Raw genomic sequence first — 23,675 nt, 5'->3', positions numbered from 1 at the left:
GTCGACAAAAATATATACTGATTAAGTCCCAGTATTTGTTTATTAATGAGGGTTTTAGTCTAATTTTAGTCCGGTGAAAAATGTGCATTGACGAAATTTTTTTTTCAAATGGACTCTACCTCCACAATGAACATGTCTTCAGCTCCCCTCTCAAAGTAGAGCCGCCTCTCCCTCTTGTTGACACACAGATGCTTCTGCAGCGTGCATACTCCTTTCTGGCCGTACAGAACAATGAACACGTCCGCGTCTGTCCCCGCGCCGAACACGTCGCTGGTGAACATCTTCAGCTCGTAGGGTACGACTGACAGGGCAAAAGACGTTGATACATGTTTGATTTGATTGATCTGATTTTATTTTTTTATTTTTCGAACATGCATTAAAATAATTGTAATTTAAAATAATAATAATAATAATAATGAAAATAAAATTGTGAAGTCAAAAACTTGCAAACAACAAAGAATGAGAAGAAGAAAAAAACAATTGAAGCAAAAAAACAAAAACAAAACTTAACATCCTATGAAGCAAAAAGAGATATAAACTAACAGTTAGACATACATGTTTGAAAGGGAGTAAGAAGAAGTATATATTTTTATGTTCCTACCCCTTTATCTCCATTTCAACAGCAAAATATTAAAATAAATGTTTTATAATTTTTACATTTGACTAAACATAGTATATATACTATTAGACTTAATGAGGATTAAAGTGTATGAATCCTCTGTTATTCGGAGTAAATAATATACCATATATACTTGCCTTTTACATAACAGCAATAATATTAATAATGATAACAATAATAACAACAGCAATAATACGAAGTATTCTTATTATCACCATTGTCGTATAACCAGAGTGTTTCCCATAATATGATACAACAATTTTACACTGGCTGCAACTTTAGGTAAATAACAATAGAATGCATTTACCAAGAGAATGGATTTATTAAAAAAATTTAATTAAAAAAAAAAATATTTTTTTTTAAATTATTTAAATACATTTATTTACATGAAATTAATACATTGATAAATGCCTTCATGAAAGCCCTCACTTCCAACGCTAAGAGTGGTGCGCTGTACACTCACACGGCGTGTACAGCTCGGTCTGTAACTCGGCTGGGTAAAGATCCCTCACTATGGCGCCGTCGTCCTCTCCTCTGTCCAACCAGCGGCCGCATGGGAAGCGCAGCCTCAAACCCTGGGAGGGGGCGTCGATCTCCACCCAGTCCAAGAACCAACCGGGTGATCCCCCTGTAAAAAAAAAAATCCTCGAGTTCTATTGACAATCCTCACTCGTAATCATCTCAGTCAGAATTATATTGTTTTTTCGCACCCGAGTTGTCATGACCGATTCGGAGCTTATCCAGCTCGCCCAGGTCCACCGCCTCCACGGTGAACTCGTTGATCGCGCCCTGCTCAAACTTGTTCTTGTAGTTTTTACAGGCCTTCAGGTTGATGATACCTGTCGATAACGACAAGTCACGAACAGGAGTTGAAAACGACACCCTGGGATGTTGACGACTCTTCTTACCCGTGTCATCGTTCTCTCCGAATAATATGGCAAAGACGTTAGCGTCGGTCCCTGCATACTTCTTTTCTCCGGTTTTTATTTTGATTGTATATGTAGTAGACATAGCTGAAAGAGAAATTAAAGATGCTCAGTGCTTGAACACACGCAAGCTGGAAATTACAATAATAATAAAAAATTCCACAGATTTCTGTGAAATCGTGCAATGTAGCAAATAGCTTTCTTTCCCTCCTTTATCACACGAAGCAGCATTGCAAACGCGTTACCTTTCTGCTCAAGCCCCAAAGTGGCGCCGCCTCCCTCCTCGTCCTCATCCTTCTTCATGAAGGCCTCGTCCACAGGAACCAGCTCTCTCGCTATCTGGCCGTCATCCTCGTCCACGGCCAGCCAGCGGTTACACGGGAAGTAGTACCTGGAAGCCCACAAGGAGGCGCAGTTAAAAAAAAAAAAAAAAAACGAAATAAAAATAGATTTCACCCACGTCGTATCGTCCTTTGTGTCCACTATCTCCACACGATCCAGATACCAGGATGAATACGAGTGCGTGTTGTCGTGACGGATCCGAAGCTTTTTTAGAGGTCCTAAATCAATTGCTGTCACGATGAACACGTCCTCCTGCAACACAACTTGCGGTTACTGTCAAGGCAACAGTTTAAAAAAAAATAATAATGTAATTTTACATGACTGACAAGTTGGTGGCTGAAAGTAGACTAAATTGCTGGAAGCTGGTCTAAGTTGTGGCGCAGGTCGTGTAAGGCGATTTTGGTGAAAGGGGACCCATGTTGCCTTTTTAGTCTGTGCCGGCCAATGACCCAAATAATTCATTTATCATAAGAGGTCTATGAGCCGTTTTCTGGTCATTCTTTTTTGCTATGGGTGACCGTGCCAGCGGTATAAAGTAAGGGTCATTACAAAAAGATGGCTCAGAAAGGGAGCTATTATTATCATCTTTAATATATTTTTTAAATCACCCACTCTATAGCTCAGCTAAGGTTCGCCATTTCCATTTAGAATGTACGCCTCTTGTGCACTAAATTTAAAAAGCTGAAGTAAGTCGTGTGCACACCCACAACGGAGGGTCGAACTCAGTGACCCTAATGAAGACAAGCGCTATAAGTAATAGGGTTGGGTATCGATTGTAATGTCCTCAATCAATTTGATTTCGATTAACAATAGTTCAGTTCGATTCGATTTAGATTTTTTTTTTTTCCCTGATTCGATTCGATTCACTTCACTCCAATCCGATGATGATTAATTATGGAACATCAATTCTTCTTAAACATTAAAACTCCACAAACATTCAAAGTGTTACACAAGCATTGACATCAGCAAGGATGAGATGATAATATTTTTTATAATTCTAATTAAATAAATTGTAAATATAAATTTAAAAAATATTCTGGATGGTCTTAAAAAGCAATAAGTTAGGTCTTTCATAAATGCAAGAAAATACTTTTAAATTCATGTGAACAGTAAATTTCAAGAAAACAGTAAGATACAAAAAAAAACGGCCTTTGAAATTCTATTTCTTATGAATTTATGGGAAAAAGAGATATTACAATAATCGATTCATGGTTTTACGAAGTGATATCAGGATGGAAATGGAAAATTGTTAGATTTTTTTAAACCCAGTATTTTTAAACCTAACTGTATTAGATTGTGCTGGCAGCTCATTTTGTGGCTGGTATGTTTATTTTTCACACAAAACCTCTTTGACAGCAATATGCTAATCCTGCTTGTGATGGATAAGAAATAAACCCAGTCTAATTGTTTGAGGACATGATTTATGTGCTTGCAACGGCAGGTGCAATGCCGGGTTGAATAATTCATAAGTTGCATTCAAGTAATGAGTAAAAAGTAGGACAGGTTCAGTGACAGGTTCAGCTCCTCTCAGTCACAGCTTGTTTGCCTGTTTTAGGAAGGGGGCGTGGGGGGGGCTTCGTAATCGTAACCGAGCTACTTCCTGGAGTCGTGGAGCTAAAACACTGCTTAATCTACATTCTGAGAAAGACATCCCGACGAGGCGACGTACCTCGCCTCGTTCGAATTTGTTGATGTTGTCGGAGTTCCTGAGTTCGCGCTCTCCGGTGTCTCCGTTCTCGCCGTAAATATTGACGAAGACGTCCGCGTCGCTTCCAGCGGCCAGCACGTCACCGGTGAAGACGCACACTTCGTAGGTGTTCACTGCCAGACGATAGAAGGGATGCATTACTCACCCCTTCTTAACCTTCCGTCCTACATTGTAAGCAGAACAGTCCAAACAAGACAGGAGTTCCGTCTATGCAGTAACACAGCATACTGTATTGTAGGTGTGACTGAATACGAAAGTCTTTTCAATTTAAGGCTGAAATGACAGCATTATACTCACAGGTGTGTTACAGCCTGCTGTATGCTCTAGCATAAATAAATAAAACATTTAAAATATATATATATATATACATACGTTTTTGGGACCATGGCAATATTTAACTCATTCACTGCCATAAATTCATAAAAAAAAAAAGATTAAAAATTAGGGGCAAGAGGCGATTAAATTTTTTTAAGTGTAATTAATCGCATGATTTCACTAGTTAACTCAGGTTTAATCACACATTTTACATCTGTTCTAAATGTACAATGACATTTTTTTAGGTTTTCATACCCTTGTTAACAAAAGTGGGAAAAAATGTTAAACTAATAAAAAAAATTAAAATAATTTTTTGATGTTTATAGCCGTCAATGGCAGTGAATTAATTTTTTTTATTACAAATTCGGTGCGTCAGGCGATTCAAGTTTTTAATCGTAATTAATCACATGGCTTCACTAGTTAATTTGCGATTAATCACAAATTGCATCTGTTCTAAATGTACAATAAAAAAATTCTAGGTTTTCATACTCTTGTTAACAAAAGTGGAAAAAAATGTTAAACTAATAAAAATGGGTAAAATATATATTTTTTACGTTTATATCCGTCAATGGCAGTGAATGAGTTAAAATAGAACGTTTTTGGGAGCAAATGAGTAAATTTTTGTGGAAAAATAATTAGGCAGAATAAGCCGTCCATTTTCTTCTCACGGGGCCAATACCGCCCTCTGCTGTCAACTGAAACTTCCCTCGTTAGCTGGATCAATCATATCGCAAGGCGAGAACTACTCAATGTTCGAGCTTGTTTTACCTTCCAATTCTTCGGCTCCGTCAGGAAGCAGCTCCACCTGCAGCTCGCCATCCTCCTCTCCTCGGGCCAGCCACCGCGAGCAGGGGAAACGATACGTCACCAGCACTTCCTGCATTTCCTCCGCGCCTTCCTCCTCGTCCTCCTCGTCCTCATCCTTCTTCTTTTTCTTCTTCTTCTTCTTGTCCTCCTTCTTCTTCTCCTTGGGCACCATCGCCATCGCGATGCGCTTGACCTCCACCGCGTCCAGGAACCAGCCGGATCCGACGCCCGAGCCGTCGTGGCCGATGCGGATCTTGAACACCTTTCCAACGTCTTTGGCCTCGATCTTGAGGAGCCGTGAGAGGTGTGATTGTTTGCTACACTTTATAGCAGGGGTGGCAAAATTACTCACACTAATTAGGTCAAATGACGAGGGCTGTCAAAATTAAAGCGTTAACTTTAGCGATTAATTTAAATGCCACTAAAGCATTTTAACTCAGTTAACTCGTGTGACAGGCGGGAAGTTGAATAAACATGGACTATAGGTAGTTTTACTTTCTGATTTACTTGCTTGGTGCTTGTTGGAGAACTCTAAAGTAATTGGTGCACTTTGCGGAGCCAAATCCAAAGAGCATATTATTTGGCGGATCATCTGAGGGCAAAATATCAAGTTACCTTCATGGCGCTTCGCAAATCAACCCTTCTGAAGAGTGCTGCTTGTGAGCACAACCTGGAAGCGAGCTCTGAAATTTTTTTCTATGAAAAAAATGATTTCTCCATTTTGATCATTTGAACTCATTCACTGCCATAGACGGTTATAGACGTCAAATAATCATTTGAACTATTTCTATTAGTTTAACATTTTTTTCCATTTTTGTTAACAAGAGTATGAAAATCTAGAGAAAAAAAATATTGTACATTTAGAACAGATATAAAATGTATGATTAATCGTGAGTTAACTCGTAAAGTCATGCAATTAATTACAATTAATAAAAAAAATAATAATCGCCTGACGCTCCTAATCTTTAATAATCTTTTATTCTCTTTTTTTTTTTAACGAGTCAGGCGATTAATTTTTTTTATTGTAATTAATTGCATTACTTCAATAGTTAACTCACGATTAATCATACATTTTATATCTGTTCTAAATGAACAATATATATTTTTTCTAGGCTTTCATACTCTTGTTAACAAAAGTGCTACAAAAAGTGGTTAAAAAAACAATACTCAAAGTACTGCTTCCTGAAAATTTTACATTAATCAATCAATTATAGTGTATACTTTGTTCCTTCCTTGCGTTTACGTTCCACTTTTACCACAGGATACCTTAAATATGTCTGTGGACCTCCTCTCAAAATTGTTGGAGCGGCTGTCAAGCTTGATGACCTCTGTCTTCCCTTTGTCGCCATAGATCTGGATGAACACTTTGGCATTGGTGCCGGCGAACATCTCATCTCCAGTCACTACCGTCAATTCATAGTTGATCACTAGGGGGAGGGGGGGGCGGTGGGTGTTACTTGATATTACGAGTTTCAATAACTTCCTAAACTGACAATAGAAGTTGAGTTCAGTTCAGAAAATTCAGAGGGTTCAGAAATGTCAAACTCCCACACGAATTGAAATGTGTTGCATACGTTGTTGTATGTCAATGATCTCGCTGGGGTAAATCTCCACCTCCGTCTTGCCGTCGGCTTCTCCCTTGGACAGCCAGCGATGGCACGGGAACATGTAGTGCTTTCCATTCAGAGGGACGAGGATCTGAACGCTATCCAAAAACCAGCCGGCCCGCATCCCCTCGTTGTTGTGGCCGATCATCAGGCGGTTGATCTGGAGCGAAAAAGAAAACGAAAAGGGTCGGATTTTGCTATGCCGTAGGAGCGAGGAGACAATATTTCACCTGTCCGATCTCAGAGGTTTCCACTGTGAAGATGTCGATGCGGCCCGTTTCGAAGTAATTGCTCAGGTTGTTGTCGGAGACCACCAGCTGCATTTTGCTGGTGCCGCCTTTGTCCCCGTAGAGTTTGACATAAACCGTGGAGTCCGAGCTGCCCCCGGGGATGTTGCCTGTCTTCACCGCGATGTGATAGCCAACATCTGGCGCGTACGCACAAACGCGCTCGTGTAAAGAAGCACAGACGCATACAAATATGCATGTACAAAGTTGACTTTCTTACTGTGAAGACGCTGCCCGTCTGACAATGGAACCAACTCTCGAACGATCTGTCCGTCATCTTCATTGCGATCGAGCCACCTGCACGACGACGTACGAGCTGTTTCGTGCCAGCGATGCTGATATCAACACACCCGAATGGACTCCTCACCTGTCGCAGGGAAACTCGATGGCGTGCGCCTCAGCTTGGCCTTCCTCTCTCACTATGACTTTCTGGAAGAACCAACCGCAGCCTCCGCCTTTGCCGTCATGTCCGATCCTCACCCTGCGGATCTGACCGAGGGCGACGGCCTCGATAACGAACTCATCCAGCTGAGGACGGCACGGCACAGCAGCGGCGTCAACGCCCAAGTTCTGTCATTCTGATTCACTTCATGAGCGTCTCCCATCACAGGCTGAATGAAGCATAATGGGCAAAAACGTGGGCACCAAATCCTTTTCTGTGATTGGTCAATACTGGATGAGGTCATTGTTAACTCATGTGCTCCCAAAAAACGTGTAAATATGTTCTATTTTTAAAATTACCATGCTCCCAAAGACGTATTTATAAGTTAAAGTTAAGTTAATTTTTTTTATGATAGAGCATACAGAAAGCTTTGATGCAGCCTCTGAGCTGAAGAGAATGGTTGAAGCACTGGTAGTTTTTACAAAAATGGCCATCAGGTGGCAGCACAGTATAAGAGATCAACCAGGGCCATGTTGCAAAAAGCTTTTTCACCCCCACTGTTTTAAACAGATTTGTGAAGAATTATGAAATTTAGGTATATTCTAATGTTAACTGCTGCAAAACGAAAAAAAAAAAATCCTGATGAAAGAAGAGACTCTAATCTGTCTTTTGGTATGTTCCATGTTTTTATAGCAATAGAACACAATATTCTGGGGGCCTTGCAAAATCAGTCAAAATGCAGTAAAACAGCCGGGTGCGGAGGGGGTTGCTTCAGTGAAAATGGCTCGGAGTGAATGAGTTAAAGGGGAAGTCAACTCCCCAAAAATGATTGATGATAATATGTTCTATGCAGTCCCACTAGTATAAATAGCTCGTTGCCTGAGCCCTGAGCAACTGTGATGTCATTTTCAGTCGACAGCAAGAGGCAAAATGGCCGCCCCTGAGATGGATAAAAACAGCTAGATTTTGCTTCATATTCTATGTCAAATAATCATTTGAACTATTTCTATTAGTTTAACATTTTTTCCCTACTTTTGTTAACAAGAGTATGAAAACCTAGAATTGTTTTATTGCACATTTAGAACAGATATAAAATTTGTGATTAATCGTGAGTTAACTTGTGAAGTCATGCGATTAATTACAATTAAAAAATTAAAAGATTACATTTTTTAATTACAATTAAAAAATATAAAAGATTAACATTTTTAATTACAATTAAAAAATATAAAAGATTAACATTTTTAATTACAATAAAAAAATAAAAGATTAACATTTTTAATTGTAATTAATTGCATGACTTTACGAGTTAACTCACGATTAATCACAAATTTTATATCTGTTCTAAATGTACAATAAAACAATTCTAGGTTTTCATACTCTTGTTAACAAAAGTGGAACAAATGTTAAACTAATAGAAATAGTTCAAATGAATTTTTGACATCAATAGCCATCTATGGCATTGAATGAGTTCATCAGAATGTCATGTTTAGACTAGTGAGGTCACATATAACATATTATTGTCAAGAAATGTTTAAGGCTGACATCCCCTTCAAATACTGCATCCAAGGAAGGTGGGAAGATAAATCCCACTTGGATTCTCCCAGATCCGACCCCATTGCGCTCCAGGCAAATGTAAACAACAAAGATGGCTGATTCAGATCAATTGTTGTTCTGGCAGTCAGTCCAAATCACGCTGGGTTACGTGAAGTTACTTATTTCGAATAGCTAAATGAATGTCATGATAAATAAAATTGATAAATATGTTTATAATCGTGTGAATTATGTTTTGTCATTCGCGGTCTTTGTCTCTGATTTAAGCCGAGTTCAAAAGGTCGTTGCCGTGCACCCTGCCTCGTATGGTCATAAAGTACGACTTCCTAACTTCCGCAAATGCAGCAAAAGTACATCATAATTTGACTAAAACATACCCAAGCTTATTTACTCACATTTCCCTTCTCAAACTTGTTGATGTTATTTTTGCAGTTGACCAGCGCTCGATCTCCCGTGTCACCCTGCTCGCCGATCAGATTGAAAAACACCGACGCGTCCGTACCACTGCCGCCGACGGTCCCAGTGCAAACGGTCACTCTGTACTTTATCACTGTGGAACACGACATCCACTCAATCCTTGCAGTTATCAACAGTTATATTATGATATACAGTACTATTATTTACGGAATACATACAAGGTAGCGGGTCAGCAATTGGTCGGCCCATGGCGGGAAGCTCTCTGACCACCTCATTATCATCTTCATTCGTGTCCAGCCAACGCTCACAAGGAAAATTATACTTATCCTTTGTTAACGTTTTCATCAGAGTTGCCTAATTTGGATGCAAAATGTGTTAACGAACAAGAAAAACTCCCTGAGAGATTAGATTAGATTTAAAAAAATATTTTTTCCTCACCTTACTCAAATGCCATCCCGCAAAAGGACTTCTCTTCTGATGCCAGATACGAACTTTGGTCAAAATTCCCAGATCAGGAAGCTCGACCTGAAAAGCAGGAAAGATGCTGCACTTTCCCGTACAACAAAAGTCACTTCATGAAATGTACTTACTATGAACCTATCAACTTGCCCTCTCTCAAAATTGTCCGTTTTGTTGTCTAGTTTCATCTCATCTGACTTGCCCTTGTCTCCGTACACCTGGAAATAAATATCAGCGTCGCTTCCGGCATTGGCCAGGTCGGACGTCCAGATCCACAAGGACCAGGGATGTTCTAAGGAAGAAGCAAATCACTGAATGCTGTTTGGTTTGAATTCATCTTTGACCACAAACGGAAACCCCAGGAGAAAACAAGTCTATTTTTGTCTTCCCGCTAAAGACGTAACATACTTTTTTGCCTTCTCTGCCTGAGCGAGACCATCTCGTACAGTTCTCGTTCAATCAGTCCGTCTCCTTCCTTCTCGTCCAGCCATTTAGAGCACGGGAAGGTCTGTTCTACGCCCGTGAACGGACAGTACACCACCACCTGCAAAACAAGCAACGTTAGGATAGGACAGGGGTTAGTAACCATTACTGTTAAAAGAGCCGTTTTAGGCCAAATAAAATAACTAAATATCTGTAAAACATTTGAACACCGTGATGAATAAATGAGTGTGTGAGTGTTATTGTTAGTTAGGGTAGTTAGTCTAAAAAATATGCAGCATGCAATACATAGAGATTCGTTGTATTCTACTTTTCCTCTTCCGTATTTGGATTTTATTATTATTATTATTGGTAATTTTTCAGAGTTAGTTTTTTCATAGGTTTTAGACTTTTATGACTTTCAGTCAAATTTCTGACATTTTTGGCAATTTTTGGGACATACGGTAATTTCCTGAACGTCGTCTTCCTTTTTTTTGACAGTTTATAGCCATTTTTAAAAACATTTTTTTCTGCCTTTTTTGCTTTCATTTTTCTGACATTTTTGGGCAATTTTTTGGACATTTTATAATTACTTTTTAAACATTTTCTTTTCTGCCTCTGACATTTTTTGGCAATATCGTGGCATTTTCTGCTTTTCCTCTTCCTTTTTGGACATTTTATGGTCACTTTTTGCTTTTTCATCATGCTTTTTTTTCTTTCAACTTAAAAAATTGGACGCTGTTATTTTTTGGGGGGAATATTTAATTTTTCATTTTGTATTTAAATAATTCATTTAAAGAATATGTTATCTATAAAATACAAATAAATATGTAAAAAAAAAATTCTACAGTTTTTTTTCCATCTCCTGTGGCTCCCTGTGAATCTAAAAAAAATAATATATATATATCTAAAGTTTTTTTTTTTTTTTTTTAGAGATTCACAGGGAGCCACAGGAGATGGACTAAAGAGCTACATGTGGCTCAAGAGCCGCAGTTTGCAGACCCCGGGCTAGGATATAGTAGCTCCCACTTTATTTCTTGTGTGTGGATATTTCTTACCTTGTCACAGTACCAGCCCGCGCTGACCCCGTCGTTATCATGTCCGATGGTCACCCTGCTGAGGGGGCTGAGAAGTGCGGCGATCTCGACGTTGAAGATGTCGGTAAGGCCTCGCTCAAATTTGCCTCCCTCCAGGAACACCTAAAAACACAGTCAAATCATCTCTTTTTTTTTCTTTTTTTTTTAAATGTTGGGTTATAAAGACCAAGCAAGCAAAAGCATAATTTCCTGACTTTGCCGCTATTCTTTATGCCTTTGCTGCCATGCATCACTATGTGGATTTTGGAGTTGGTCCCAGCTCCTCGGATGTTTCCGGTTACAATCTGGACGTTGTACACGATCCCTGTCAGGAATAATTACATGCGCTGTTTTGGTTCACAGGACCGACAGCAACAACATTTATTTATCCCAATTAACATTAAATAATTATTGAAAGAAGAATCCACAAGGCTTTGTCACAACAAGTAAAATATTTGTTATTCAATAGAAATATTTGACCCCCCCCCCCCCCCCCCCCCCCGCTCTCACCTGTGGGTTGGCTTGCTCCCACCAAAACGTCTCTCTGTATCTTGCCATCGTCTTCATCGATGGCAAACCAGCGATTGACAGGAAATTCGTACACTAGTTTGTTTCCCAGATCATCGACAATCACCTTCAAACAGCATCGAAACAACAACTTGTGATTGAGCATCTCTCTTTCTCTCTCTCTCTATATATATATATATATATATATATATATATATATAGATAGATAGATAGATGTCAGTCAATACTGCAAATCTACCAATTTGTCTGCTTGTTTGAAGGAAGTTAATCCCTTAATGGGGAAGGGTTTCCCTTTACACGTTGGCTCGGATGACATCATGCGCATCCCACCTGTGTGTGCGTGCGTGCGTGCGTGTGTATGCATGAATGCTATCATCGGAATGAGCTCATTTCATTGTATGGGTGACTCGGATAAGAGGACCGAAAGGAAACAAGAGGATCACATATCTTAAGTACCTCGCTCGAGACACAGGCAGACTGAAGTGCAGTAAGTGCGGCAATGATTTTTTTTTTAATGATGTTGATTTACACAAAAAAAAAAAAAATCTTTCATTACTTTGACTAATTGTTTATTCACCGGTTACTCAAAGCAAACTTTTTGCATGCAAAATGAATGATTTTTTTTTTGGTAGGGATGCTGAATGCCACTAATACGCAATTCTCAAGTAGTCACCGATACTCCGATACTCCTTAAAAACTCCTCCGAAATTTCCTTAAAATTGCATGAAATTAATGACAATTTTCTATTTTTCTATTTTCTTTAAACAGCTACAAAACGGCTGATTACTGCTATTGGTCCTCCTCACGTCGTGAGTACCGATGACTTGAAATAAGGCCTGGTGTATCAGCCCGTGATCAATACCTAGTATCGGTACTCACGCATCGCTATTCCTTTGTATGCTTGTGTTCTACCTTGTCTGCAAACCATCCTGCAGAAGAGCCTTTGTTATTATGGCCGATGGTGATCTTCCTCACTTTCCCCAAATTAGGCGCTTCAATGGTGAATTTGTCCTCCGTGCCTTTTTCAAAGTTGTTTTTGTCTGTGTTTAGTAGCCTTTCCCCTAAAACAAGTCAACAACAACAAAAATATCAACCTGCTTGTCGTAAATTACATTATTTGATTTTTTCCCTTAAAAATAATTGTATTTGATTTCTAAGAGCTAATAGAACAGGACTGTGGACCGGATGACATGATCTGGTGTCATATGGAGCTGGCTAATATGGCCTAATATTCAACAACTTTTGGATTCGTTCTTCTTACCCGTATCTCCAAACACTCCAAAGATATTAATGAAGACGTCAGCATCGGTTCCGCTACCTTTTATATCTGCAGTGAAAACGCTGACCATATACTTGTTATCTGTAAAAATGAACAAAACATCATAACATGTACGATTTCAATTGGATACATATAAAAAATAAATAATAATAATAATGTGAGTGTTTCATACATTTGGGCATATCCATGGGGTCCGAAGTGCCCAGTAAATCCCGAACAAAAAGGCGGTCTCCTTCCGTTTTACTGAGCCAGTTGTTACAAGGAAAATAGTACCTCAGGTGAGGCCTGATCACATCCGTCACAACCACCCTGTCCAAGAACCAGCTGGCGTTCAGGCCCGTGTTGTCATGCTCAATCCTGAAGTCCAGCAAGGTACATACAATCTATCGCGTTGTTCAACGATCACGACGCAAATTCTGTTTTGACTTACCGTATCTTCTTCAAGGGGCCAACATTGTGGGTTCGTATTCTAAACACATCCGTTTTGGCCCTCTCAAACGCAGTGCGGCTCCTGATAAGGTGAAACGTGTTAAGCACGAGGCAAATAAAAAGGATGCGTACACTTTTCAATCATCGTTAGGCCAACGTACCTTTTCTCTGTGCTGTTAGGGTCAAATGAAGGGCACGGTTTAGTTTAGTGGAAAGTTGTCATCCGAGTTAAACTGAGTCATATATTTCGTGTAGTGCCTGGCAACACGTTGAATTAAATCACTTAAAATCCCCTTTTTTGAGAGAAACTCACTTGCTGGCCAAATGGACTTTGGGGGTGATGCCGAATTCTCCAAAGAGGGTGACAAACACATTTGCATCTGTGCCAGCTCCTCTCTCATCGCCCGTGATGGTCACCACTTCATATACTGAGAGGTTGAACAGACAAGAATGGGTGGGTTATAGAAAGCTAAACATGGGGGGGGGGGGGGATAAAAAGAAAGATATCTTTAACCACATCTACCTATGTGAGACCTTTACGATATCATCTGTAGATTTTGTTTGGACCAGTTTCTTGTGTTTTGCTCTCATTGAGTAGCAACGCTACTTGTTAGCTTTCCGCTCGCTTTTCCCGCTCTTTTCTCGGAGCTTTCCACACTGAAATAAATGATGACCGTGACATTCCATATGTACTTTACCATCTAATTGTTCTGTCTATCGCAATATATAGCTGACAAATAGATCAATAAAAGGTAAATGATTAGTAGTGACGCTTATAGCAAATTGAGTTGACGTCGCAATAAACAGCATCGCAAAGAGCTGTAGTTAGTCCATTCATTTTCTCAGTGTAACTTTACTGAGAAGACATACACACACACAGTATGCTCTCCATAACCTCTTCTCTGACCAAATTTTTTTTTTTTAATTGTCTCTGAAATGATGATAATTTGTTCTAAAAGTGGTTTCAAGTCAAGAACTTGCCTTTCTTTTTGTGGTACTCATCTTCATAGTTCTCGACCAGCTCTGCCTGGTAATTGCGAAGCTCACTCTCATAGATTTCTACGTAATTTTCCACCTTCTTCTTCTTCCCTTTCGTCTTCTTGCCGTCCTCGTCGCTGTTCACAGATCCTTTCTTCTTCTTGTCCTTTTTCTTCTTCTTCCCTTCCTCCTCATCGCCGGCTGCTTGTTCCTCCTCTTTCTCCGAGTCCTTCTTGGATTTTTTATCCTTTGACCCCATCTTGTCTTTTGAAGGTCGACTTGATACTTTCTTAGTGGTCGCAATCAAATCAGGAAGATTGCCCTCTCTCTTTTTACCCTTTGAGTCGTTGTTGTCTTCATCGTCTGTGCTCTGCGACTGATCATCGAGGTCATCCCTGCCGACTGCTTTTCTTTTCTTCTTCTTAGCTTTGTCGTCAACTTGCCCTTTTGTCATGATGTGTCAGAGCGGTAGCCTTCTTCATTACCGTCCTTCTGCTGCTGCTTTTTCTTCCGTTCTCCGGACTCCTCACTCACCTTCTGACTTGTCCTGTTGGGCTTCAGATGCTGATTCTCCCGAGTCCTCGTCATCCACATCTTTGGTTTCCTCCGCCACTCTTTGCTGTTTTTTTCTTCTTTGTGGGCATCTTTAATTTATGTACTACCCTGAAACCGATTCCTGTGTGTTGCGGTGAAACTTGATTAAACTGACCTGTGACTGCGCAAGAGTGACCCACAGGTCTGCACGTCTGACTGGAGCTTCCCGGCCTGTGCCGTGTCGGCAAACCTGGGGAAGACCCCTCACCATACAACACATGGTGCAACCTCATTAAAAAACGATCATCTTTAATGAGGTCACATGACTGAGGGAGAGCATGTGAGCTTCTTAAGTGTCAAGAGTAAACATAGAAAATTTGATTAGTGGTAATTGTGGGGGGGAAAGTTGACATACCACACTAGTGTGTATTAATTAGAGATTACACTGTATGTAATATTACGATTATAGTGGTCAAAAAGATCATGGTTATCTGTATTAAGGTATAATTGAGGAAATTGCCAAAAGAAATGTAAACAATAACAGCTACGGTAAATGCACATAAAATAATTTTAATGATGTAACACTTTAAGAGTGAGTAGGCCTAAACAGCTCAGAAACACTAAACTGTGATAATAAATAGATAAACAACTAAACCAAGATCCAAAGTGCAATGCATTTCAATGAGCGGAGAGCTTCCTTTCACCGAGTAAGACCGCCATTTCGACTTCTGACGTAGGCGTAAACTCGGAATTGTCCATATATGTTTAACAATTATGTTTAAGTATTTCTTTTAAATACGGATAACTGCATATCTATGAATGTAATACTTATACAGTACAGTAGTTGTTCCCTGGCCTCAGGACCAGTTGCGGCACAAAGGTAGATACGAAAGTAACATTGTTAAATAATAATAATAATAATAAAATAAAATAAGAAGAATAAAGCAACTTCTAATATATATATATATTTTTAAGCGAATTCATCGCTCATTAATAGTCATTTTAGTACATGAATGGGGAAAACTCTAATTCGCGAATGTGCTGTAGCAAAATGAAAGCTCGCTATCTGTTACAGTTGTACGTACGTCATCAATCCGCGCCGTGTCTTTGAACAGTGATGTCTGGGTACATGTGAATTTGCCGTTCTCTTTCCTTTCTTGCGGCTCGTGTTTTGAGTGAATTCCAAAAACATGGCTGCGGCTGTGACTCGTTGTATCGGTAGGATTTTATCTCGACAGACGGGGTAAGTTTCGAAATTAAGCGACATCTGACGGAAGGCAAGGCATTTGTAGCTAAGGTTATACATTGGACCATTGCTTCTGTCGCTTGTTTGGCCTAACCTAATGTCTTTCCTGTCGTGTGTGGCTTGTTAGCGGTGTTTTGGCTGAACATGGTGGCGTTCACGGGCCTTGGTTTACTGCAGTGATGACAGTAAGGACGTCTGCTCCTCTCAGGTGGGATTTATACGACATGAAAACACTGTTATGGTTAAGAAGCCTAGAATTCCACGAAAATAAAGACCAATGTATTTTTAGCGAGATGCAGTCTTAGCTCAGATCATCTTTCCCTTAATGTAGTGCAATACCTCAACAAGTTGCTGTTGCGTGTGTGTCCTTTCTTTTAAGTGCGGAGCCCAAAAAGAAGAAGAAAGTGGACCCAAAAAAAGACCAAGTGATGAAGGAGAGGCTGAAGAAAAAGTTGAAAAGATTGGAGAGGGTTGCACCTGAGCTGATCCCCATCGAGGACTTCATCACGCCAGTTAAATGTTTGGATGACACCAGGTGCAATCATGGATCTCCTTGTGTGATAATTATGTTACGTGTCAGAAGCTTCTTCGCATGACACCTATTGTCGTCCTGTACAGCTAAGAAAGCTTTCGATTTTGGTGACGGTTTATGCTGATTAATTCAATTTTTGATTAAGGTTTCACTGTACTGCCTAATAGTGAATGTGTTGTTTTTGCAAAGGGTCCGCTCCGATCCCAGCCTGTCATTTGATGAAAGCGAAGGCCGAGCTCTTCTGCTGAAGGAGTGGTGTCGATACAAACACGTAATCACCTTCCCATCAACGAAAGCAAAAAAAATAAATAAATGGGACCTCACACATAGTTTGCAGGCTTCATGTGATGTTTTGTCTCCCCCCCCCCTCCCCCCCAGGAGCAGCACTTAGCTGAGATGCAGGCCATCGAGCTTGCCCTCGAAGCCCAGAAGGAAGCGCTGGATGAGCTCAAGGCTGAATCTGAGGAGCTTTACCAGGCAGCGCTGGAACCAGACCCCCTCCTGGTCCCCTTCTCCCACGAGGGCCCCGCTTACATGCCGCCAAACGCCAACTACGAAGCGCCCGATGGGAAATACACCGACATCACTAAAGTCTACACGCAGTGATGAGCGGCGTTTTTGTTTTGAAAGAACAGTTGTTATAAATGTTCTACCGGATCAACAATATGAAACAAAACATGCCATTTAATGAGGTTGGACTTGTCACATTTGTTATAAATATGTTTCGTCTAACGGACTGAACGCTACTCAATAAGGAATCACCCGAGTGTTTTTGTACACAAACACACGTCATTCATTTGTGATATTTACAGTACAGCACTGTCCAATGACAATAAAGAGTCAAATTTCACTTCTTGACAGTTGCAGCGTCATTTGTCTGTGACGGTTCAAGAGTCCTGAGGTTGTTCATGGTTGAGGGGCAGGCGCCAGTCGCCGGGTGGGACTCGTCTCAACTCCCACACCGGGGGGAACTTCGTCTGCTCTGCTATTCGCTGCCTTTCGCTTCTCTGCAGTGCTTCCTGTAAGCCAGATAGGAGATCTCATTTAAGCGTTGAATCTCACTAAAAAGCTTTCACTCGTTTGTCCTACCAAAAACCACTAAAAAATAAATACAAATAAAATTCTGCCTAAATATTCTTTCTCCACTTTAGACAAGTCAGTCTTTTTCTAAGTGGTACAGGATTGTAGTATCCTGCCATTTTTACACGTATGCGTACAGACGTACAATTTCGATGCAAAAAAAATAATGATGATCACCCAACATAGACAAAATGGCTTGAATATCAAGAAAAATGAATGGCACGTCTCATGAAAAATACTTTTACCTTCGCCTCAGCGCTCATGTTCTTCTCGTACGCTTGACAGTTGTAGTAATCCTCTTTCCACTGCCGGCAGGATGGAGAGGTACCATAAGTGTAGTAATGATGGAAACGATGCCACAAGCTCTTGCAGTGTTTGTATTCACTCCAGTAGTCGCTGCAGGCACGTGGTGTCTGCAGCACAAAGCCAGGAAAGGTTATTATTATTTTTAAAATTTAGTGTTATAGGAAATAGGTTTTACGATTAATAGAACAGTCATAATTATTTGTAGCAAAAACAATTATCGATGTTTTAAGGTAATCTAAACTCAGTAATTTAACCCTACAATAATTATTTTAATGCGTGAAGTTTTTAATCAATGGCAAACTTTAAGCTATTCATGGTGAAATACCTACGGGGAAGTTTGTTTAGAAATACACACATTGAACAACAAAAAGGAAAAACATCGCTAGTAGCTAACGTAGCAATGTTAGCAAGACAAACATATCACCTTGCCAATTTACAGTTAATACATTATCATTGACACTATGCAATATTATAGACGGACAGTCAAGAACACCACTAACAAAAAAAAAAATACGTTATAGTACGTCAGTGTATTTTACCATCCATTGTGTCTCTTCAGACTTCTCCATTGCTAGCTTGATGGGCTAACGACAGATGCGTTCACTTACACTTGTTTTCTACAGTGCTATTTCATGCGAGACCATGTCAAACTATTGTATTTCTTATGAATGCATTTAATCACATCTTTAGAAGCTGTTCAACTAGATAATTCTGCGTCATTTGTACCGTGCACGTATCATCGTATCTGGAAATATCGAAGGTTGTGGCTTTCGACTTAATTGTGCGAAACAAGGTTTAAAAAAAAAAAGAAAGAAAAAAAAGAAAGAGAGACGACGTTACAAAGAGAGGAAACATGTATTATTCGGATATAAAGTTATATATTTCAAAGAAAATTGTCAGAGGTCAAGTTAGTTTAATTTGAACGAAAATCAAAATTCCCAGCCAACTTTAAACGCAACCGTGAGAGAAGCAGGGCGCAAGACGTCCTCATTTACGACGTAATTTCTTCCCTACGACCGTGACGTACACTCTACGTAAGGTTGAACTAACGCACATATTTACATTAAAAACAAGTATATAAACTATATCCGCATGTTTACATTAAAAACTATTATATAAACTAAAAGTATAACAATGCAAAACAGTAAGTACAGTGATAAAACGCCTTAAAATGTTCTTAATCTCGAAATGTCGTTAAGCACATCTGTTCAATGTTGCAGTTTATGAATATGATACGAATGGCAACTGTACTTTAACAATTCTTTATTGATCTATAAATAAAGAAAAATAAAATTCTTGTAGATCCCTACAATAACCCAGGAAAAAAATCAAACATCTCATTATTAAAAACAAGTTAAAAAATATTGCATCCATTTTGTCACAATAATGGGCCATAATGGGATAGCAATAGGTATGAAGTGGACTGCAAAAATTAGACAATGGAAAATAGCAGGCAAACGTAACCTTCAAGTAAGAGGCAATTCAAATCCGAATAAATAAAGATGTTTCAAAAGTGAATCTTGGTCATGTTGTGGTAAAATAATTCAAACCAACTACCAACACATTTGGGAGTACAAATATCACTGCTGGCAGCAATTTATTGGCAGCAGGTTCAAATGAACAAAAACAAAAGAAAGAAAAAAAAACAGGAACTGCCCCAACTGTAAATACAAGCCCACCTCCACAGCACAACTGCAATTTCAAAACATCCGCGACGTCAACGTCCCGGTGCACCTGAAAGAAGTTTTTCCACTTTGCAGGTGTAGGTGACAATACAAGTTGCGTGTGTTTGTGCACGAGCCAACAAGTCGCTTCTTTTCCGGAGCCCGTCATGGCTTTCTGCCCTTCTTGCGTAACGATTGTCCTTCACCAGAGAAGGCGATGAATCTGTTCAAAGCGTCATCCTGAGAGGAAACCCACCCCCCCAAAAAAAAAGGTTTTGATTGCAAACCCCTGAAATACAATTCACATTTTAACTGTAATGGGCTGAAACATTTCGCAAGACTTACATCCTCAGGCATTCTTCTCGGCTGTGGCCTTGAGTTTCGGATGAACGTGATCCGGCCAACTTTGAACTCGTAGTTGGGGATACCTCTGCATGACAAAAAACATGATTGGCTAATTGTTTTTTTTTTGGAGGGGGGGTGTAATCAGTTGATTATAGACTGACCCATTAATATGACGACAACTCCTGAAATAATTACAATAAATGCATTTTTACCATTATTATTATTATTTTTTTTTTTTACAGTTTTGAATGTTATCTTTGCTTACAATTATTATACTTCTATTTCCATTCATTCCTATGGGAAAAATGTTTCAGAAAAGACTGTGTTCGACCTTAGACCATGCATTCTATTAGCCCCCATTTAGTGTGAAATCCTGTCTGTGACTGCCAAAGTGCATAGACTTCATTAAAAAAAAAAAAAAACAGTCTGCTTGCACCTTATTATGTCACTGGGGCCCAGAGGAGCAGGGCTGGGCTCGATCCCTTTGGTTTTACCATCCAAGCGATTGCCGGAGCCAGTGAAGGCCTGAGGAGAACACACGACATTGTCAAGACGAAGACGCGAACACGAGTGTCATTAACAATTACTCACTCGGAATCGCATGTCCATATCGGCGTAAGTGCTTGGATCCGCATCGTCTTCCTAAGAAGGTCATAAATAAATAATAAAAGCACCCATTTTGTGGAGCGAATCACAAAAAATGACAAGCAGGGCAAGTTGAAATGTGGCACGTACGGTCGTTTCTTCCTGGTTCTGAAATCGGCGTTCGGGCTCTTTGTAACCCAGCGGTGCATCAAAATCCACCTGGAAGTGACATCACATCTTCAAAATGGCACTGAAGCGGAATTAATCATACGCTGGATGTAACGTCACACTTACATTCATGTCACACTCTATGATGGATACCGCTTTGTCTGGCTTGGTTTCCATTACCCGCAGCTCATAAATCTGAAAAATATACAAACCGGTAGCTTTTCTTAGTGGGCGGGATTAGTACGACGGGTACACACTGAACAAAACAAGCCATATTTACACAAATGTTATTGAACAATAACTGCACCTCTACTGTAAGCTTCATTTATACCACTGAGTTAGAAAAAAAATAACAGGTAGTGCCACCTTTAAAATGATATTTGATATTCCATGTAGATGTGAAGTGCTCCTTTATACATTATATTGTAGGATTTTTTTTATCAGTAGGCTGGAAAAAATAAAACTCAGTTTATGTCATACCTATGTTCAAATATCAGGTTTATGTTAAAAAAAAAAGGACACCAATATGATTTTAAAACTTTTCCACCATAGCAAGCGAAAATAAACTAAAATCATTGTTGCAAAAGTGTGCACACCCTCGTATAGCTGGTGATGTGGCTGTATTCAGAATTAACCTATCATATTCAAAATCAAGGAAATCAGCTCACAAATGCCTCCACTCAGTTTTTTTTGTGTCCAGGTATTACTTTGGCGCCCTCTTGTGGAATGTTGGTGTTAGGTTTAAGTCAATTCCCGTTTTTTTCCCCCCAACGTTCAGCCTGTCCAGCAGGTTTTGTTGCAAGTTTCTGCTTCTCTCATGATGCAGACACTAATAGATGATGTACTCTACTTTGCTGTTACCAATTTTATTTTGTTTACATGACAAAAGGTCACCGTTTGTGTTCATTATTTGCAGATTTGGCAACAGGGCTAATCCTAGTTCAAAGTACATGAATTACTTGAGAGTATTACCACCCAGTTTACGTATTCATGACCAAACTACGCACACATCACATCCCTTTACCGCAACCCCTTTTTGAATGATCACATCTTCAGTACGACCAAATTGGAATATTGCATTCAAGGCTCATCTCATTGATGTCCTCGTAAAAATAGGCGTGGATCTGCGCACCTTTTCATTATAGTTGATGGCTATGACATCCCCAGTGGTCAGGCACGCAAAGTTCCTCAAAGCATTCTCCAGGCTGAAAGTGGGTACAATAACGATTTTAAAGACACATTACATACCACTGTGTAGTAAAGGATCAGTCGAGTGTTGTGCAGTGCTACTCCTTACACTGCTTTTGGGTTTGTTATGTCCAAAAAGTCTGGACTCTGTGGCTGGAACTTGGAGTAGGTGGCCACCATGAGGTTAACGCTCTCAACCTGGACCAGACCACCTTCCTCCAGGAGCAGATTCTGCATCATCTGACGAGCAAATGAAGATACTTTAAAGATCGATTTTTTTCTTTTTTATTTTTTTTGCAAAGTATGCTAGGAACGCTTTTATATGAATTAAAGACATTAGATGGCGGTCCTGCGAGGTCCACTAATGTATCAATCTGTGTTTCGTGACAATTCTCTGTGTTTCTCACCCAGTGCGGCAGATAGCAGATGCCCTCATCTGCCACGAATTCCAGAACGCCACAGTGTGTCATTCTGTCGGAGTTCTTATTGGTCAGTTTGAACAGCATCGGATAGGTGATATTAAGTCTGCCTGTACGGGTGGATAACAGAGAGTTGTCAAATATAGGAAAAGCTCAAAAAAAAAAAGAGAGAAAAAGACATTTCATTTGGAAAAGTTGGTTAATCACTTACTGAGCTGGTCAAGTGCTGAAGGTGGCATTATGACTGAGGAGAAATAAATGATTTGTCATAAGACATGAATTAAATATTCTCATGGTATCAGTATATATCGTGGATACACAAAGTGAACATTCTACACCATTCTAATCTCCACTAATTATATGTACAATTTTTTTTTAATATTGCGCAATGCATACATGTTACGGGGAAAGCATACAATACACTGCATAAGTGTGCACACCCTAAAATTAGTGCAGAAACTGTGATAAAATGATCATTGTTTTCAGTATTATCTCAATGTTGATACAAGAAATTTGAAATGTTGACGGCCTTGAAGTGCTTTTCATGTCAGTATTCACTAGAATTATGACTTCACTATTCTGTCAAACCATTGTTTCCCAATCTTTGATGAGCCCAAGCCACACACATTTTACATTAGCAAAAAAACTCATTGCACACCAAACATGCCACAAAAAGGGCTATCAAATTGTTTTGTTTTGACAGTAAACGTCACCTGTAAACAGTAAACTGGAAGCCTTTTGTTTGTTTTTCCAAAGCTCATAATAAACTGTATTGCCGGTTTTATGGCAGCTATCTTTGTGCACCCACACATACAGCATTTAAGACGATCACAGCACTTCGTGAGCAGGATGCGGCTTACTTTTGCCTCCCTTCTCCACGTCTGAGCGGTCGTTGGGACCGGCCAGCATCGACACAGAATAGCATCGGTACTGTGTGGAAAAGCGGTTCTGGAAGCCACGGGACATCGGATGGTCGAAGACGTGGAAGGAAAACTGTGAGACATTAAAACTTGTTAGGAACCGCAACACGTTGTAATGTGGGACATTAAAAATGGTGGTTTATTGGCGTTAAGTTTCATGATGACGGTGCGTGTTTGGCCGTGTTGTTGTTCGTAGGGGCAGCTAGCTTAACAGCGTCCAGTTGTAGTAGTTTGGATTGCTTCGTCAGCGGCGACAGATGAAAGCATCTGTTACCTACCATGTCAACGTGGTCGTCTTTGTTCCCTCGAAGCGCCTAAAACAAGAATTCGCGCTTGTGTTAGGCTATTTTGACATTTATATAGAAGCCGAGTACTTCCACTGTTGTCTTCCGCCCAAACCGGAAGTAAAGGTGACGTAGGCAATGACGGAGCGGGGGCCGCCAATCGCATTCGTTCCAATTTTCAACAAACAAAATCCCTATTTTTGTTGCTTTAAATGTGTACAGTGTGATTATCCGAAGGTGGCAAAAGTAATCACACTTGATAAGTACTGGTGTT

General features: G+C 39.8%; 4 protein-coding genes across 4 annotated transcripts in view; 1 reads left to right on the top strand and 3 right to left on the bottom strand.

The window, feature by feature from the left end:
* Window positions 1-14,584, bottom strand: part of LOC147173600 (lipoxygenase homology domain-containing protein 1-like) — a 31,676-nt gene extending 17,092 nt beyond the window's left edge. The window contains exons 1-28 of the mRNA XM_086077056.1: window positions 14,134-14,584; window positions 13,466-13,580; window positions 13,314-13,325; window positions 13,154-13,234; window positions 12,896-13,080; window positions 12,706-12,804; window positions 12,357-12,505; window positions 11,427-11,550; window positions 11,132-11,241; window positions 10,899-11,039; window positions 9,829-9,964; window positions 9,552-9,712; window positions 9,400-9,486; window positions 9,180-9,315; window positions 8,940-9,094; window positions 6,979-7,139; window positions 6,832-6,908; window positions 6,555-6,751; window positions 6,292-6,484; window positions 5,984-6,144; window positions 4,679-5,003; window positions 3,557-3,708; window positions 2,006-2,139; window positions 1,791-1,936; window positions 1,528-1,632; window positions 1,330-1,458; window positions 1,083-1,247; window positions 120-301 (exon numbers count right to left, since the gene is read on the bottom strand). Coding sequence (XP_085933182.1) covers window positions 120-301; window positions 1,083-1,247; window positions 1,330-1,458; window positions 1,528-1,632; window positions 1,791-1,936; window positions 2,006-2,139; window positions 3,557-3,708; window positions 4,679-5,003; window positions 5,984-6,144; window positions 6,292-6,484; window positions 6,555-6,751; window positions 6,832-6,908; window positions 6,979-7,139; window positions 8,940-9,094; window positions 9,180-9,315; window positions 9,400-9,486; window positions 9,552-9,712; window positions 9,829-9,964; window positions 10,899-11,039; window positions 11,132-11,241; window positions 11,427-11,550; window positions 12,357-12,505; window positions 12,706-12,804; window positions 12,896-13,080; window positions 13,154-13,234; window positions 13,314-13,325; window positions 13,466-13,580; window positions 14,134-14,584 — 4,269 coding nt within the window. The remainder of the gene's footprint in view (window positions 1-119; window positions 302-1,082; window positions 1,248-1,329; window positions 1,459-1,527; window positions 1,633-1,790; window positions 1,937-2,005; window positions 2,140-3,556; window positions 3,709-4,678; window positions 5,004-5,983; window positions 6,145-6,291; window positions 6,485-6,554; window positions 6,752-6,831; window positions 6,909-6,978; window positions 7,140-8,939; window positions 9,095-9,179; window positions 9,316-9,399; window positions 9,487-9,551; window positions 9,713-9,828; window positions 9,965-10,898; window positions 11,040-11,131; window positions 11,242-11,426; window positions 11,551-12,356; window positions 12,506-12,705; window positions 12,805-12,895; window positions 13,081-13,153; window positions 13,235-13,313; window positions 13,326-13,465; window positions 13,581-14,133) is intronic.
* A 1,171-nt stretch (window positions 14,585-15,755) lies between these two features.
* mrpl40 (mitochondrial ribosomal protein L40) lies at window positions 15,756-17,289 on the top strand. The gene is made up of 5 exons (XM_086077057.1): window positions 15,756-15,907; window positions 16,038-16,118; window positions 16,290-16,445; window positions 16,632-16,713; window positions 16,821-17,289. Exons 1-5 carry the CDS (start codon window positions 15,855-15,857, stop codon window positions 17,046-17,048), a joined length of 600 nt encoding a protein of 199 aa, XP_085933183.1. The 5' UTR covers window positions 15,756-15,854; the 3' UTR covers window positions 17,049-17,289.
* On the bottom strand, window positions 17,100-18,462 carry c5h22orf39 (chromosome 5 C22orf39 homolog). Its single transcript, XM_086077058.1, has 3 exons — window positions 18,368-18,462; window positions 17,768-17,935; window positions 17,100-17,461 (listed from the first exon to the last, which is right to left on the bottom strand). The coding sequence occupies exons 1-3, from the start codon at window positions 18,395-18,397 to the stop codon at window positions 17,330-17,332; spliced, it is 330 nt and encodes a 109-aa protein (XP_085933184.1). The 5' UTR covers window positions 18,398-18,462; the 3' UTR covers window positions 17,100-17,329.
* A 612-nt stretch (window positions 18,463-19,074) lies between these two features.
* Window positions 19,075-23,527, bottom strand: ufd1l (ubiquitin recognition factor in ER associated degradation 1). The gene is made up of 12 exons (XM_086076225.1): window positions 23,396-23,527; window positions 23,058-23,190; window positions 22,409-22,441; window positions 22,186-22,307; window positions 21,888-22,018; window positions 21,723-21,795; window positions 20,717-20,785; window positions 20,573-20,641; window positions 20,429-20,479; window positions 20,274-20,362; window positions 19,838-19,922; window positions 19,075-19,732 (listed from the first exon to the last, which is right to left on the bottom strand). The coding sequence occupies exons 1-12, from the start codon at window positions 23,396-23,398 to the stop codon at window positions 19,658-19,660; spliced, it is 933 nt and encodes a 310-aa protein (XP_085932351.1). The 5' UTR covers window positions 23,399-23,527; the 3' UTR covers window positions 19,075-19,657.
* Between the last annotated feature and the right edge of the window lie 148 nt (window positions 23,528-23,675).

The sequence above is a fragment of the Leptonotus elevatus genome, chromosome 5 (genome assembly GCF_054856555.1).
Source record: "Leptonotus elevatus isolate MCC_2025b chromosome 5, RoL_Lele_1.0, whole genome shotgun sequence".
In the NCBI taxonomy this organism is placed as follows: Eukaryota; Metazoa; Chordata; class Actinopteri; order Syngnathiformes; family Syngnathidae; genus Leptonotus; species Leptonotus elevatus.
Note: the sequence above shows the minus strand (reverse complement) of the source record. Positions and strands in the feature narration are given on the sequence as shown.